General features: G+C 41.2%; 1 protein-coding gene across 1 annotated transcript in view; it reads right to left on the reverse strand.

The window, feature by feature from the left end:
• Nucleotides 1-1,009: 1,009 nt before the first annotated feature.
• LOC118125511 (versican core protein) overlaps nt 1,010-17,695 on the reverse strand; it is a 29,561-nt gene continuing 12,875 nt past the window's right edge. Inside the window, exons 8-16 of the mRNA XM_047344392.1 lie at nt 15,439-15,629; nt 13,448-15,047; nt 12,723-12,836; nt 12,471-12,584; nt 7,166-7,324; nt 6,310-6,392; nt 4,942-5,086; nt 4,065-4,247; nt 1,010-3,936 (exon numbers count right to left, since the gene is read on the reverse strand). Of these exons, the coding sequence (XP_047200348.1) occupies nt 3,680-3,936; nt 4,065-4,247; nt 4,942-5,086; nt 6,310-6,392; nt 7,166-7,324; nt 12,471-12,584; nt 12,723-12,836; nt 13,448-15,047; nt 15,439-15,629 (2,846 nt within the window). The 3' untranslated portion in view covers nt 1,010-3,679. The remainder of the gene's footprint in view (nt 3,937-4,064; nt 4,248-4,941; nt 5,087-6,309; nt 6,393-7,165; nt 7,325-12,470; nt 12,585-12,722; nt 12,837-13,447; nt 15,048-15,438; nt 15,630-17,695) is intronic.

The following is a 17,695-nucleotide window of genomic DNA, read 5'->3' on the forward strand; positions in this document are numbered from 1 at the left end:
TATCATCCAAAAATACATCATGACATTTTATGAGACATCCCAAAAGAAAATAAAAGTCAGCAGCGTTCATGTTGGGCTGAGGTGGACTTTAGGAGGGCTGTTTGCAGAGAGAGTGCAGGTGCAGTTCCTGTGTAATGCAGTAATGTGCTCAACGTGTTTCCAAAGGGAGGGGCGCTGCTTACACAAATGTTTTCCTGACAGAAACACCAAGGCCATTCATGGTGCTGCTTTCAGTGGATTTTGCAACTGAAATACAGAATGTTGCCAAAGCACATAACTGTTTTAGGAACTGAGTGACGACATTGTAGGTGACGTGTTGGGTTTTTTACGTTTGTAGAAGGCTGTTTGTTTGACTGTGGCAAAGTAGGACAACTCAGGTGTCAGACCACCATTCGTTTATACAGCGCCAAATCATAACATACATGATCTCAAAGCACTTTACATCCGCATTCATTTACTTCAGAAGTCTACAAATAAGCCTATGTAATGTTTATACTATATAACATATAGTTATTGTTATAAAGGTGAAAATCAACATGGAAGCCTAAGAAACTTAATTAAAATGTCCTTATCTGCTAACTCAAACTCTTCAGCACTCACGAGACATCATCCTTTGAGACTCTTCTCTTATGGCAGACCGGACTGACAAGCTGAGTTAAAGGATGAGTCTGGATATACTCTATATTTCTGCCTATTGTCAAAAATAATAAAATATTCCAAGCTAACAAGTGTTGTGTGTCAATCTTCAATACATTTTTATTTGTATAGCCTATATTCACAAATCATGTGAGTGTGTCACCTACATGCACCGGGCTCTTGCACTTCTCCATTACAGCTTAATCCTCTGAAATAAAACTGTGTGTTTGGAAATATACCTATAATACTTTGGAATGGAAACTGCCTCAAGTCAGTGTTTACCACCCAGATCAAGAAAGAAATAATTGAACTTATTGCAAGGCTCTTCATTCAAATACTGTGATTCGGAATAAAACTCCACAAACAGAACAGGTTGTGGTATGAGTTGGTATTATTGCACACACAGCTGACAATGACAATGAAACCAGGATGATGAACATTTTACAGTAACTTGACTGGAAAAAGACACAGTAACATAAAACATAAGCTCTTGTGCCACAGACACAGTAAACCCGATCAACCACACAGAGTAGAAAAAGAACTTTTAAAAAATGCATATACATAGACAAACAATATATAAAAAGGAAAATGTATCTACCTACAATGTGTCAGGATCAATTACAAAATATTGTTGATGATGTTTAAGTTGCCTCTACGTGGCTTTTTCACATTCCCATATCAGTTGAGTTAAAAACACAGTTTCCACATGTGCAGCAGAAAGCAACAAACTACATGTAGCTGAGAACACGTACAAAACCCAGCATAACTATGTAGAACATTTTCAAGCGAGATACTCTCAAAAATACCCACAGCAAAATAAGAGGCCCCAACAGCTGGAATAGCTAAGGTTGCTAAACAGACGCAGCGAACATCCACTCATGTAAATGATGAGAAGTTCTCTCCGCAAGAAACAGCATGACAGTAAACAGAAAGGAAGTCATCATAACAGAACTACTTCCTATGACCTTCATTTGATATCACAGTCCATTCATAGGTTTAAAGTATACAATAAGTTAAATTCATATGGCTTTATATAGTATCTATATTATATATCCTATGATTAATAGCCACAGCACACACATTCATAACCTCTCTTTAGCTCTGTGTGCCGCTCTTTAAATCTCCCATCTCTCCTTTAAAAATCATTTTCTGTGTTAAAATATTTTGTACAAAAAAACTACAAGGGAGATAAACCAGTAAAAAAGAATTGTCATAGTAAGCAGCACAGCCCAAAACTAGACAAAGTGAAGATGTTTCATGATAATAATTTAAAGTGATGAATTCATGCTTTTTATAGTCTATCAATAACATTATAACTATTCTCAAAACCACTGGGCTCATATTAAAATAAAACACAAATATTTCAATGAATAGTGTGTTTTGGTTTTGAGACTGACACTACTGCTTATTTAGTTATGTGCAGAATCTTCCCAATATTAAAGGTACCTTGTGTGAATTTAGACCAATAGTGGCGCATTAGCACTGTGGAGCAACAGGTTTACAGAGTTATGTTAGCATCTTGTCTCTGTGTCACAGTGAAGTGATAATGTGCCAAGAAATGCAGCAATACGCCAACAAAGACAAGACAGCTGAAGACCAGTCAGAAGACTTTCGAAGAGCTGCTACAACCTGACAAGGGAAGGGTTACAGACACAGAGGAAGATATCACTGGGCCCTGTTTTGGTAGCCTAGGTAGTTCACTCATGTAACACTGCACTTCTGCATCAGCTGGATTTCCATCTACCTATGTGGATATGTAGATAAACACATATGTACATAAAGAGAGGAAAACCACAGAAGTGTTTGGAGCGACGAGGAGTCTGGAACCTTCCTCGTATGAAACTGACAGGAATGTCAGATTTACATCATGTTCTCTCATGTGGGTTTCTTTGTTGGAGCTGTGTTGGTGGAAATGTGGATTCACTTCCTTTTTATTTTGCAGATTTTCTCCAAATACATGCTCTACATTTGGATGGAAACCTATTGTTCCATTCATGCTGCATGGTTAACACCATCGACTGTACATACAGATGGATGACGGGTCCCCACTTCCTCCCACTATCCAGAAATGAAGCTAGAGTACCCCGGATACAAACGCCCCACCATATTGGCCATTTGGAGCCACAGACATGCCATAGCAATCTGGGGATGAAGTGTCCCATTGATACATGTGCTAAACCAACCATGATTCAGTCTTAGCTTTCAACCATGATGTTTCAACTTGTTTTTATCAAATGACTAACCAACTCCAATTTTACTGGACAAATTAACACTTCCCGTCCCGTGTTGTCCATCTTTATATGCAGTAAATAGTATTATTCGTCTTTTCCACAACCTGACGCCTACATTACCCACAATACAACTCGACCACTGACATTTTGGTTTTTTAAGAGCTGCTAGGCACAAGTGGAAATCTCAATTCTTTTACCTCTTATTTTAACAAAGCAGTAGCCAAAACTAATTTTTAAGATCCATTCCCTTCCCTTCTAGTTTATAGCATTAGGCCTCACAGATCATACTCATTTCGTTGAGAAACAATGAAAGTAAATATGTTATATCTAAATATGTTATATATCTTTGTTGGTTCATAAAAATACAAAAAACACATGGTACCTTTAAACTAAGATTTCCCACACGTCACTGGGTTGACAAAGTGTGTTCAGATTCTCTGTCGGTTCAGGAGAAAGTGAACACAGAAACAAAATCTGATGTCACAGACCAGCTGTGTGGTATCTGACGATTAAGTTAACCACACAGTGACGTGATTACAGCACCTTCCTGTTAAGAACATTGTGACATTATAGGCAGGTGTGATATAATCTGATTTAACTTGCTGAATATACTAACTTCTCATTTGTGTTACTGTTCAGATCCTGGAGTGTTTGTGGACAATGTGCTGGTGAAACATCCCTCTTGTTCTTTTCAGAGCCATTGATAGACAGTTCAGTACACCGCTCTATCTGTCTATCGATGACTCCGTGATGGCAGGCCTGCTGTGATTGGCTGCCGCAGCATAGCTGATTTATAAAAGCCACAAACCGAATCAGTGTCTCATCTGATCTTCCCTGTGTGTTTGGACATGCACTTCCCTCTTCTCCCTCAGCTGCTGCTGGACTCGCTTCTGAAAAGGGTTCCAGAAGCTCTGCAGGCTGCTGTAACTCTGCTGTTGCTCTTGGTTTTGAGTTTCTTTCTGAGGACTCTTGCTGTGATGAATGTGATGGTTCTGGTGGCTGTTTTGTTGCTCGCTGCTGCTGTTGTTGTTCCGGTGCCGGGGAGCAAATGACTTGTGGTAAGTTGCAGCTAAGAGAAAAGATTTATAAGAAGAGAGATTAATAAGTGAGAACACTTCAAAACATTGTACAGGATTGTAATAATGAAGCAAAGTGCTGATACAGTACATCGTCCTACAGTCTGATGTTAATACTCACGGCTGGTGCAGGTGACTTTGGGCGTGTCCCATTGGCCGTTTGCACGGCAGCGTATCGTAGGGACATGTCTCTGGATGAAACCCTGTTTACAGTGATAGCGTAGCAGGGAGTTGATCTCATATCGAGGCTTCATGGCCCCAAACACTCGAGTGTCTTTCACCACAGGGGGCTGTCCACATGACACTTAATTGAAGCAAACAAAAAAGAGAAATTAAATTCAAAAATACAAAGTAGCAGTGGGCAAACTGGAGTTTAACTTTTCTGAGATCTGATCTGGAGAGCATCGGATTTAAACATGATAAGTGACTGAGGCAGCTTTTGTTAGTCTTTCTAAAAAAATATATGATAGAGCTGAGTTCTCATCTTGTTGCTAGTGAGGACCAGTCTCTGTTTTCATACAGTCAGTCATTTTAAAGTGTTAATATGTAACTTTTCCACATTTTTCCAAAATGTTTGAAAAAAAACTAGACCTGTGTTGTTCATGTTGTTGAGTCGCGTTCTTAAATAATATTGTGTTTTATTATATTTTCAAACTTGTTATTCGAGATAACGGTGCGTTTCATTTGGTCACTTGCAGTGGCATCACATCCCCTTTGTACATTTGTCAGTGTTGTGTCTGTCTCATGAAAGAGTCAAAATTCACTTTTTATCTAGATTTTATGTTTCATTTTATGATTCAACTTTAGATCTTGGTTGATTTTAATTACATATTTTAACCAGATGAAGGATTTCAGTCATCGGATGTCTCGATCTTAAGTTATCATAAAGACAAGCTGAGGAAATGTTAGCAGCAGCTCGACTTACAGCCCCTCACAAACGTCAACAGGGTCAGAGAAATCTTATTTTGAGAGTTTTGTGTGTTACTTCATGACCATACCTGTTCCCTTTTTGCAGGTGAAAGTCAGGTGATAGTTGCAGGGCACATCGTTCCACTGTCCTCCCTCGTGCCAAATCATCACCACACAGTCCTCTCCTGACTGGAAGAAGCTGTCCGGCTGGTTCGGCCTCCAGTGGTCGTATTGCTGTCAGAACACAATTTCTACTACTTTACTGTGAACTGTAAAAAGGCTTAAGTCAGTACCTAATACCTCTGTACGCTGCCTTAAAAATCTCCAAACTGGGTCACCAGTTCATCATATGCGGAAACTTAAGATGATTTTCACTAATACCCTGCCACGGTTTATAGAGCTCAAATATACAGAAACATATGTCTGTGTAAGGGCCATGGAATCCCTGCCTCTCCCCATGAGGGGATGGGGATTTTTCATCACATGTGGCTGGGTGTAAGTCATTGAGAGACCAGAGAGTGGTGCTACTGAGACAACCATCACCTCAGCCTTAAACAGACTAAAAGCTTTCTGAGGCTGAAATCCACCGATAAGATTAGTTTGTATAGTTTGTACAATTAGACATGACCATGAAAAAGAGAAAATGAACACACTGACTGTCTGCATGCTGTTGTCCTGTACAAAACAGGTACTCTACTGTATGCACACATACAACTCTTAACAAAGTTCACCCCAGTAAGGGTGTGCCCTTATTCTGAATGATAACACATTACAACAGAATCACCCCAGTGTCAGATTTCAGTCCCTCTCCTCTCATCATCCTCCATTTCCACTGCATAAGTCAGCTCACATGCTGAAGTTGCCATCTTCAAATTGTTAGGTCTGACCAAAAGTTGAAATTTATTTTAAAATTAGAAAGAAAAAAGCTAATTCTCAGATTGAAGAGGCCCGGATGGGTGAATATTGACTACTTTTGTCCAATGATTGAATGGACAATTTATAAATAGTTTCTGTTTGGACTAAATAATTGACTAAATATTTCAGCCCTACTCAGCACCTTAAATAATGCTGAAAAGAAAACTTGTTAAACCTCTACCTTGTCTGCTTCTTTGAAAAAGAAATAGAAAGTCACCAGAGTTATTACAATTCATGCTAAAGAATGAAGGCCTGAACCAGATGTCATGACAATCCATCCAATGGTGGTCGAGATATTTCACCCAAAACCACAATTGTCAACCTAACGGTGCCATAAAGGAAAAGTCAGAGGATTAACAAAACAAGCCTGATTCATCCTCTGGGACCTGAGAATGTCAGCACTCAATTTCTTGGCAATCCATCAAATAGACAATGACTCAGATTAGTCTAGATGGAAGAGGACGAATGACATTGCCATCGGTAGAGACAGAGCAGACACAGTTGTCTGCGGACCACTCTGTTAAACTGTGTGATTGTCTTACCATTGGCTGGCCATCAGTCCACCTGAAGTCCCTCTCAAACATCTTGTCATTAAGGCCAATCCACTGGTAATCGCTGCCCAGGCCTGCAGAGCAAAACACACCAGAAACTAACTTTGAGTCTGCATTGATGTAACTCACACAGTAGGAAACATGGGGAAGGTTTTAATGTCAGAGAGCAGCCTCCACCTTTAGCATAAAGCAGCTGGTTAGTGGCTATCTGGACGCATGGGATCAGGATTATCCCCTTGCACATGCTTTTGAGGAGAGCTTGTTTGTGGTTTGAACATGTGCATGGCATCAGGGGCAGAGGAAAATAATCAAGGGTGTGAACAAATGAGAGACGGCTGGAAGCAGAGGAAATGTTTGGAAACTGCACAAGCCCATTTCTTCCCAGTCAACAGCTTTGACAAATAAACTGGACGTCAACATGTTGAAAACACAATGGGCTTTGGTCTTTCATGGAAACTCTTTGTCTCCTCTCTGTTTGAACTAACTACGTTTTATTACTCATTCTATCTTCCTGACACTCATCTGTGGATTACAGCACAGACCTACACAGCATTGAGGCTTTAGCTCTCCAACACAGTTCTAGACCTGCTTTAGAGATGCATGCTTACTGTGATTATCAATGGGAGGCACAAAAATAGAGTTAATATATATTTTTTAATCTGACGTTGGATTTGGACTTGGAGTGTCGACCTGTTAGCTCAGCTTCTCAGTAGACTTCAATGATCATAAGAATTGTTTGGAAGATTAAGTTAAGGACGATTATCTATCTTCTATCTATAATGACGGAGAATGCCGCAACACAGCTGTAGCTCGATTGGACTGCGCCGGTGCCACATCGTGGACTTACGGTTGACGAACAGGTGTTCCTCCTGTGACAGGATACTGGCCAGGTGGGCGCCGTGCAGCCGACACTCCCTCTCAGCAGCGTCCCAGGTGCGACGGTGTGTGAAGTACTTATAGCAGTGGGACTGGAACTTCTGCCAACCAAATCCACACACCTCAGTGTCTGCGGAGAGGAACACAAGGAAATAGTGAAATAACTGTGTTGCTTAATATTGAATAAAGTTGTAAAAACACCATCAGCTTTACAATAACATACTGTTTCTATAAACACCCTGTGGTGAAGATTTTATTGTATGATCCTGTACTAATACAAACAATAAGCATGCTGACAGTTGTATTGACTCAGCAGTGGATTCACAGTACTTGATGATACTTTGAAAGCTTAGCTGGTAGAGAGGGTTGTCCATTAACCAAAAGGTAAGTGGTTCAATCCCCAGCACCTTCAGTCTGCGTTCTGAAGTGTCGTTGAAATTATACTATGATATGATGACATAACTTTCCCTGAGAATGTTGCACCTATCAACAAGTCATGTCACCACTGGTCATTTCTGGCTGTGACTACTGTTAACATTCTTCTGGCAAGGCTGCAGCGCGGACAGTTCAACATCCGCAAATGGTCTAAAGTGCAGCATCACATCTGAGCTTCGTCCAGCTGAAGAAAGCTAATGTCACTCCTCATTTCATTATTATCTGGCCCTGTTCAGACCTGGCACTGACAGGAGTTTCAAGTGATCTGGTCACTGGTGGACAGCTCTAAGTACAGAGGTGAATGCACCCAAGACACATTGACACATTTGAGATCTGATCACTAAGACCACATTCAGAGGTGTTCTGGGACGCATGAGAGCTCTTTTAACTGTGTGCCAACTGTTGTCCTCTGTGTAAGTTGAAGTAGCCTACTTACTAATTTACACTCGTTCATGTTATTTTCCCTCCAAGTTGGATGAAGACCCTACTCTGCCCCTGTGTGGCGTGATGTTATTTCATCTCTAACACTAAACGTAACCCAATCAGAGGAAGGGTTGGGGTGAGTATTAATTTCTATCAGGTCGAGAAAACATTGAAGCTACGAATTCAGATTGCACAAGTTTGCTTTGTCCACAATGTCTGAAAATAAAAAACAGCCCATAGAGAAGTATGCGTCACACATCTTGGTTGATTTGATTTGTATGGACCACACCAAAGAAGAGGACCAGTCCTTATTGTATTAATTTCTCCTTCTTGAGACTAGGCATGGGAAGTGCACTGCTGCCTCCCACCAGTCAAAAACAACAACCTATTTAGTCTCTGCAAATGGGAATGATGCACGTGTTTGTTTACATGTATGCAGGGGAAGTGAGATACAATCAATAGTGCTCATTGGAAACTCATGTAGAGATGCGCTCTCATGCCAGGTTTGCACTGACGAACTTAGAGCTGTGCAATTGTGATCAGATTAGAAACACATGTTAATACAAGTAAGCACAGAGCCTCTGCAGGCTTCCTATTGGTGCTAGCAGAGTTAACTCTAGCACAGCACCCACCCACCTCAACTACCTCATGCATGTGTGTGAGACCTCCGTTCCATATGATCTGCAAATGAAAGATGACTAGTCCTACTGTCACTGTGAGGAAGGAAATCCAAAATGTCTGAATTAATTTGACTCTAAAGCACTTTCTCAAAAACGAAAAAACTATTCTAGGCACGTACTGTTCACTTTATTTTCTTGAATGCACCTGCAACATTGTGGCACTTTGATTTGAGGCATTTCTCAATGACTTCACCTTAATCCGCCCATGTCCTGGACTGTGGGTAATTTGTAGGTCACTTTGGCCAAATGAATAAATAGATGTAAACAAAACACGGCACAAGCGCAGAGTTAGAATAGCTTCCACGATGGCCCGAACAAGTCGCACTAAACAGCCAAACAGACCCGAGTTTGTTCGAACCAAAAAGGTCACATAGAGCAACTGCTCCAAACTCTCAATAAACAACCAACAGAAGATGTCCACATCTTCTCTGATTCAGAAATGTTGTAGTCTGGATGTGGTTGTCGGTTTTATAGTGTGTGATGAAATATAATTCACATTCCGTGTAACAGTCCTGTTTGGAACAAGGCTCTTAATACTGTCACTGTCAAGTTGGTTTGGACCCACAGTGTTGTAACATTGAGCCTATTGCAGCTACACAACAGCTCCGATTTGTTTATTTCTCATCAAACTGTTGTTCAGGCCAGAGAGAGAGAGAGCGAGAGAGAGAGCGAGAGAGAGACTGAGAGAGTCGGGGAGTTGAGGGCCAGCTGGGGAACAATGGCCCCTCATTCAATAAGCTCAGTAACATAAAGATGGACTTCATTAACCCTCACAACTCTCCAGTTGTCTGCAGGTCAAACACACACACACGCACACACACACACACACACACGCACACACACACACACACACACACACACACACACACACACACACACACACACACACACACACACACACACACCCCTCTTACACACAGTTCAGGCCTAACACACACATTTAGTTTGATATGCAATGACTTTAAACTATATAATCAGCTCTCTGCTTTGGCAGGCTCAGTAAACAATGGCTGCTTTGTATCAATGGCTTCAGGATAATGAGCATGCCAATAAAGCCGTGATGGAAAGTTGCTGTCGAGGCTTTGGGATATTAGCTATCGTCAGCCCACTTCGTCTTTACAACTCCACTGTGTAGCCACCTGGAGGGTCAGGTGAGGTCTCCATGCCCACTAATAAATGCGGAGCAGTAATCCATGACTCTCCTTCTGGCAGTTTGGAAGTCACACAGCACCATTCTGATATAAAGAGGGAATTGGTTGGGTACAGAGGGCCAGCCCAAACAGTGCCTCTTCCAGAAGATGAGGGGGAGCCTGACTTTAATAAAGAGTTTAATAAGTCTGAGGCAGTATTTAGCCACACAGCTGCAAAAGCTTTCTGGCAAAATAATGGAGCAATTATCTGTTTCTTTCTCCTTCTTTCCACTGGCAGAAAACTACGAGAGGACATCTGTGTCTGCTCCTCTGTCTGCCAACTACTGTATGAAGATGCACTGTATAAACTACACAGGGATTGTATTTACATCCAAGTTGCATACAACCTTTAAATGGATTCACATTGATACACCCTGCACACTCAGATTTCCACTTCTTGTTTATACAACTTTTTGTAATGCAGTGGTAGTGAAAAGAGGATTGAAAACAATACACTAATAAATAAAGACGTTCAATTTTACATATATTTAAACCAACGCTGATCAAAATTAACTTAGTGCATTTACTACTTAATAACTTTTACTTTACTTGAGTGCTTTACTTTAATGCTATTTCATACTCATCTATGCCTACAACATGTTAAGAGGCCATAACATAGTTATTACATCACTACCTTTATATTTAGTGGTTACTTTGGAGATTAATGTAAATAAGAATATACAGTACGTTGAACAGTAAATTAAGTCACAGATTTATGTAGAAACTAGAATCCCCTCTATTTCTGCTTAATGTTAATGCGTCATTAATAATTATACATGTAGTATGAGGTAATATGAATCTGACAGAGACCATTCTGCATACTGCATAGTGGCAGTAGGTACTTTTACTTTTACATTCTAGTTACATTGTACTTAAACAATGCAAAACTTAAAATTGGTGTCTTTTTCCTAAAGAGCTTAAAAGGAGCTTTCAGTCGGTATAAATGTGTGAATTTTGTAAACATGTAACAATATATGATGCATAAAGCTGTGTAATGTATTAATGTACAATATGTCCTCAGTCATTCAAGTTTAAGAAATAATTGTAGGCAGGTCAGTGATAAACTTTGACAATGGACTTTGACAATCCCTTGTCTATTAAAGCTGTTACTAGAATAACTGAACTGATGCATTAGCCATTATTTTAATGTTACGCCATATACAACTAGACTGTAGTATGTAATGAGGAATGTGGCCTTATCATGTCATATTCTAACATAATAACGCCTTACTTCTGCGCATAGAATAACAGGAAGACATATTAAAATGTCAGCCCCTTAAAGCTGGTGAATTTTCATGGAAAATATTAATCCCTGGAGTGGACTTGTTGGCCTGAACCTCAATTAGCTGCTGAGTAATGACAGAAATGTTGGACGAGAGGCTGGAACTAATCTGCCGAGGAGCCAACGCCCAGTGCTGCAGGACAGCTGGAGACCAGAGACATAACCTCAGACTACATTATGTATCCACCTGTGTGCACATGGGTGCCTACTACACATGATAAGATCGCTTCTAAGAATATAACTTCACTTTTGGTCGGATACTGTTTTGTAGTTTTGCTTATAATCAGTGATAAAACAGCAACACCATGACAAAAAGAAACTAACCTGTCAACAAACAGTAGCTGCCATGTGATAAAGAAACCTCTACATATTTCCTTCACAAGGTGTTGAAAGAAAAAACATAAAATCTGACCTGAATGCTTTGAAGCTTTGAACATTTGTATTATTATTATTATTATTATGAAACTGTAATCCAACATTATTCAGTATACATCAATATTAATTATGAATAGCTATTTTAATCGTAATGATAGTTTTGTGTGTCACAAGTCTCCAATCATGTTTACCACTGGGACAGTAACATGACCATGTGACAGGGTTACATATTTCAACAAAATTTGCAAGATGTGAGAAGTGTGTTGAATAACCAAACTAGTCTAGATGATCCCCTAAAAAAAACAAAAGCCAAAAACATTCAGGTCAGTTTGTTGTCCTCATCTCTCTCTGTCTGTCAAAGCTTTGACTATTCACAAATGAATGTCTCATACAAACACACAACAATAATATTCAGTAGGACAATAATATTCAGCAATATTCAGGACAGGAGAGACTATTAGCAACATTTCAGGCTTCCGTCCACTTTCAGTTCTACCTTCAAATAAAGTGCTTCAGATGATCTGGATAAATAGGTGTTTTGATTGCAACGTGGCACCACACTGTCAATCCTGCAAAGTAGGATTTGGCTGCAAGGGTTGAGTTATTGAATTAATGTGAACATATTACACTATATTATTGTTTTTTGAAAAAACTTGTATCCATTTGTTACTTGAGCTAGAGTTAGAGCAAGTTGTTCACTAACCAGAAGGTCAGTGGTTCGAGTACCGGCTCCTCGTCCCACATGAAATACATTCCATCAGCTATTATCACCAATAGATTTCAAATACAAATAAGACTTGAATTATAGTAAAGTGTTAGTTGATGAAAAATTTTCCCGTAGGGCTTTCATCTTGAACAGTTATTGAATGTAATTATTGAGGAGGGGCTGACCTTGTTCACAGAGCTCTCCTGCGTAGCTGGGCAGGCAGAGACAGGTGAAGGAGTTGACTCCATCCAGACAGGTGGCTCCATTCAGACACGGGTTAGACTGACACTCATCAACATCTGCAGACACACAGCACAAGCCTGTTATTATTCCACGCCATCCATCTGTCACTATGGGGTCAGCACAGTTTGTAAAAAAATATATAAAGTTATCTGTCTCTGTGCTCGATAGCGTAGTGTGTGTGTGTGTGTGTGTACCTGTTTCACAGTGCTGCCCAGTGTATCCAGGTGCACACACGCAGATATCTTGTGCTCCCCTCTTGTAGCAGGAGCCTCCATTCTGACACACACCAGTTGAGCACGGTAGGAGATCTACACAAATAGCCCAATGCAAAGGAAAACCCATGAATAACATGCTCGTAAGTGCATCATGAGCAGTGATGACATGTCCTGTCACCGCAATGGAACCTATGTGTTACTTGTGCAAGTTGTTCTACAGAAAGCATCCACACAAGGTTATCATGATAAAATAAATTAAACTTTTCAACATACTTCTATTAATTGATTCTAATTAGATCGAAGCTAAATTGCAGTGCACGGCTGCTCCATGTCTACGAGGATTATTAGAGATGTTCCCTCTATTCCTGGGACATGTCAACTTCTCTTCAACCCATTTTCCAGTGGTTAAAAAGCCTCTCTAACACCCACTAACTTTTGTCTGCAGTGGGAATCGCAGACAAAAAAATCGGCGTTAAACGACCCTACAATAGACACGGGTCGTAATCGGCCCTGGCTCTGATTGGCAATGACTTGTGTTATAATGTGTGTCTTAGAACATGGCAGAAAATTCCTATCTATTTTTCAAACAAACAATTTAAAGATTTTAGACACAGGTAGATTTGTAGGCTAAGGAAACTATGGATTTTCCTCATTCTCAAACATCCTATGAATAGGACAACATTGAAATAGCTCCAGAACAGTACCTCTGACATTCACAGTGCTGGCCTCCACAGAGTAAGCTGAATCAGTGCCAGCCTGTGGTTGCTCTGTGGCCATGGTCTCTTCTGGTATCTGAGGCAGCGACTCCACCAGAGAAGGGACAATCTCTCTGTCGTAATCCACGAAATCATCCTCTGGGAGAGGGGTGGCAGCTGGGTCGGGGGACAGTGCCCACTGGGGGACGGAGTGGGTGCTTTGGTCGAATGTGTACAATGTGGTGGACAGCATTGGCTGGCTTACATACTTATAGGAACTTGTGGTGGACTGTAGAGCCTGGTCTCTGTAAGGGTTGGTGGGGTGCGTGTCGTCGCCATCAGAGGTTGTGGGTGCAGGCTCAGCGGTAACAGCAGGATGTTTCTTATCGTCTGTGACAGCAGAGGAGCGATGTGTGAAGGGTTTTGATGTGCTAGATTCAGAGGTTGTGGGTGCAGGCTCAGCGGTAACAGCAGGATGTTTCTTATCGTCTGTGACAGCAGAGGAGCGATGTGTGAAGGGTTTTGATGTGCTAGATTCAGAGGTTGTGGGTGCAGGCTCAGCGGTAACAGCAGGATGTTTCTTATCGTCTGTGACAGCAGAGGAGTGATGTGTGAAGGGTTTTGATGTGCTAGATTCAGAGGTTGTGTTCTTCATGTGTGTAGGGAGAGTGGTGTGCTCTAAAACTTCCACCACAGCTGGTAAAACAGTAACAGCAACCTCTCTGGGAAGGTCAACCAGATTGCGCTGTTCCTCAGAAACCTCCCTCTCTCCAGACAGCTGCTCCGCACCTGAGCCTGTTTCTGTAACTGTGTCAACAGCCTGTAAAACTTCAGGGACTTCTGTTACTTCGGTACCTGCTGCAGGTTGAGGCTGCTGGGTGTGAAGGGTCGAATAAATCGGTGGGTGTGTGCTGGTAAGTCCAGGTGTCTCCGGTGGGTCTTGTCCTGAAGCTTCATCTTGTCCTGAAGCTTCATCTCCGGAGGCAGATGCTTCAAAGTCTTCAGTCTGAGTCTGTGTGGTGGTTTCTCGTGACTGTGTGTCTGGGATAAAAGTTGGTAACTCCGTCCCCCCAATTTCGGCCTCATCGGTAATCATGCTCAACCGGCTGTCTGCAGCTGGAGTGGGCAAAGCATCATGTGCGGAGCCCTCCTGTGTAGCAGCGTCTGTGTCACAGTTTGGAGAACCCTGTGTGTCCTCACAGGCAGAGACAACATCAATGACAGGCTGGGAGACACCAGAGAGGACTGGTGTTGATAGTGTGGTGGATGCTAGTGATGAGACATGGTGCATGGCTGGGGTTGTGGTGATCTGATCTGGTTTTTGAGTTCTGACGCTCTCAAAGTCTGTAAAGACATAAGGGACCTTGTATACGTCAGTGTCCGAGTCTGTTACCACATCTGGATACATATTTGCAGGGTGAGTGACTGCATCACTGGTTTCCTCTGGCGGTGTCGCCTCTGTTTGGATTTCTAAGACACTGTAGTCAAAAGGAGTCACGCTTTCCCCGTCCTCCTTCTCCTCCACTTCCATGTCTTCTACTCGAACAGGAGTAGCCGTCTCAAACTGATCCCCTCGAGCTTCCTCTGGCTGCTCTGGCTCAAATGTCACCTGGTCAGATCAGAGAGGCAGGAAGACAGGTCAATACAGGAAATGGGGAAATGTGTCACATTTTGATCAAATCAAAACTGAACTGTAATGGGCATGGACAAAAAAATGAAAATATTTAACCAAAAATTATAGGCAATAACCCAAAACTTTCTCTTCAGAGGTTGATTTAGCTGTTCTTCTTATTGCACAAAAAATCTGTATCATTTTGTTTGATTAAACTCGTTTGAAATCCCAATAAAAACTGCAAAAGTAGCAGCAAGAAAACACCAAGGACAAACCACGAGAACATATATTATAGCAATATCATTAATGATAGAAACAACGGACAAAACTACGAAAAATAAACTCAGGTTGGAAAGAACCAAGATGATCCTTAAAAACGTCCAACTACCTCGTGTTTTCCATTGAAAAAGCTGACAGTTGGAGGCAGGTTGATGGGTGAGGGCTCCAGAGAGTCTATGTCTCCGCTGCCCTGGATAGCTTCGCTGGTCACATGTGAAAGGTCAGTGATCTGGGGGAACAGGGACTGGGAGCCGGCGATGCTGTTTCCAGGCTGGTTTAAGATTTCCAGGATGTGGTCAACTAGAGACAAACAAATAAATAAGTGTTAAAAGAAAATAAAAGGTGACTGCCTGGGTTTAGTTTTCAACACTCAGGCACTCCTCACCCTAATACTTGGCAAGATAATGCAAAAAGTTCAATAAACCAGCCCTGAGAACAGCTTATCTTTTCTCAGTCCTATATATCAGTGGTTTCACTCCAGGATCCAAAAGTAGCTCATTTCTGATGTTGATTAAAATGAGCCAAAGTGAATAGCTGGACGGTAAACAGTCGGGTCTGTGTTGCTTATGATTAAGGTCAGTTGGTGCCAGGGGCTGCTCTCAGACAATGAATGCTTGTCTCTCCTCAGTTCGACGTCATTGTACACATGAACACTGTGTTGTGGGAGCACACACCTGAGTTTAGTTACTGTATCAGTTACTTTAGGAGGACGAACAGAGACATAACACTGTGACCAGTCAGTGGGCTACAGTCTTTAAACTGAACCAATCTCACCAGTTGCGATTGCCTCAGTGTGTTGCCCAATGTCTCAAAAGTTTCCGTGGAACTCCAAACTTGATACCTCATGGAAGAGGAGAGACTTAACATCAAAACAATCAACGCTTCAGTTTTTCCAATTTCCTCAAGTTCGAGGAAACAGTGAGCTGGTGGGCCTCATGTGATTGAATAGGCCTTTAACGTTTCAATAATAAATACAACTAGTAGAGATGGCACCACTTGGCTGTGGATGGGGGGGGGTGGTTGATGTAGGGGTGAATTTAATGATTTTAGGGCCCTAAACAAGCCCAGAATGACTAAGTTAAGGACCATTTATAGTTATTTTTATTTTCTTTGTTTTTATAATATCTTTAACATTGAGCAAAACAAAATATATGACTGAAATATGTTTGTCATTCCATCCTCCAATATTTGTATTACTGATAAGAAGTCCCTTTCATTATCATGCCTGTTTAATCTGCAGGTTTGTTTTTGCTGATTCCAGCTTCTTAAATGTGAAGCTTTGACTTTTTTCTTTGTTATGTGAGATCAATTTAACATCTTGGGTTTTGGACAATTGGTCAGATAAAATAAACTCTTGAAACTGATTATGTCCAACTGCGAAGTTCAAATTGCTATTTTATGTTATTTTCTGTAATTTTGGTTTAAGAGAATGATTAACCAACTGATCAGGAAAATACATCTGAAAATATTTTTTAGTGGCAGATCAGACAAGCAGACTCCATATTACTAATAATATTATTATCAAGGATTTGAAAATGATTGGGATATCCCTGTTTTTTCATTGAGTTCTTGGACTATTCAGGAATAAATGTTTATAACAATCACTTTAACCAGAGGATCAAGCTCTGGGGCCCCCTGAGAACCTAAGGCCCCGGGGTGTATGCCTATTGGACGCCTTCTGTCATTCTTCCATGGTGGTGATACAACAAATAAAATATGGGGAAAGAAAGAGGTTTCTGGATAAGTTGTTAGTTACAGAAATTCAGGCAGCTCCTGAAAGCAAAAAGGAAATTAAGGTCAAGCTCAGTGTTTTGTTTCCAGCTCTTTTGACAGACATTTAAACCTGAACGTCAACACACAGCTCTATAGACATGCCCGCCAAAGAGAACAGAGGCCAATCACTCCATCAGACCACCAGAGAATCATTGTGTGGGAGAAAAAGACAGAAAGGTGAAGTTAAAGAAAGATTTGCTGTGATATAGGGGCTCCACTGCTTTCCCATGGGAGGCGCTGTGATGTGTTTACAGCATGTTAAGCTACAAAACTGGCCAAGTGGAGATGACTGACTTCATAACTTTCCACATCTGGCTCTGCAAACAATGTGAATTTGTATGTGTGTGTGTGTGTGTGTGTGTGTGTGGATTGATGAGTGCACAAATACAAAGATTACTGTTTAGTCCCCGACAGCACGCCGTAACAAACATGAGGTCATTCTGAAAGAAAAAGACCCAGCGGTTTCATATTCCACGTGGAACTATTGGGTCCCAAAGCCCAAGACGGTTGAAAAAAAAGGTGCAGTGGGAAATGCATTGCAGCTCACATACGAACAAATATAGGTTTCAATTGTGGAGACATGACATAAAACA

Source organism: Hippoglossus stenolepis, chromosome 18 (genome assembly GCF_022539355.2).
Source record: "Hippoglossus stenolepis isolate QCI-W04-F060 chromosome 18, HSTE1.2, whole genome shotgun sequence".
NCBI classification, from domain to species: domain Eukaryota; kingdom Metazoa; phylum Chordata; class Actinopteri; order Pleuronectiformes; family Pleuronectidae; genus Hippoglossus; species Hippoglossus stenolepis.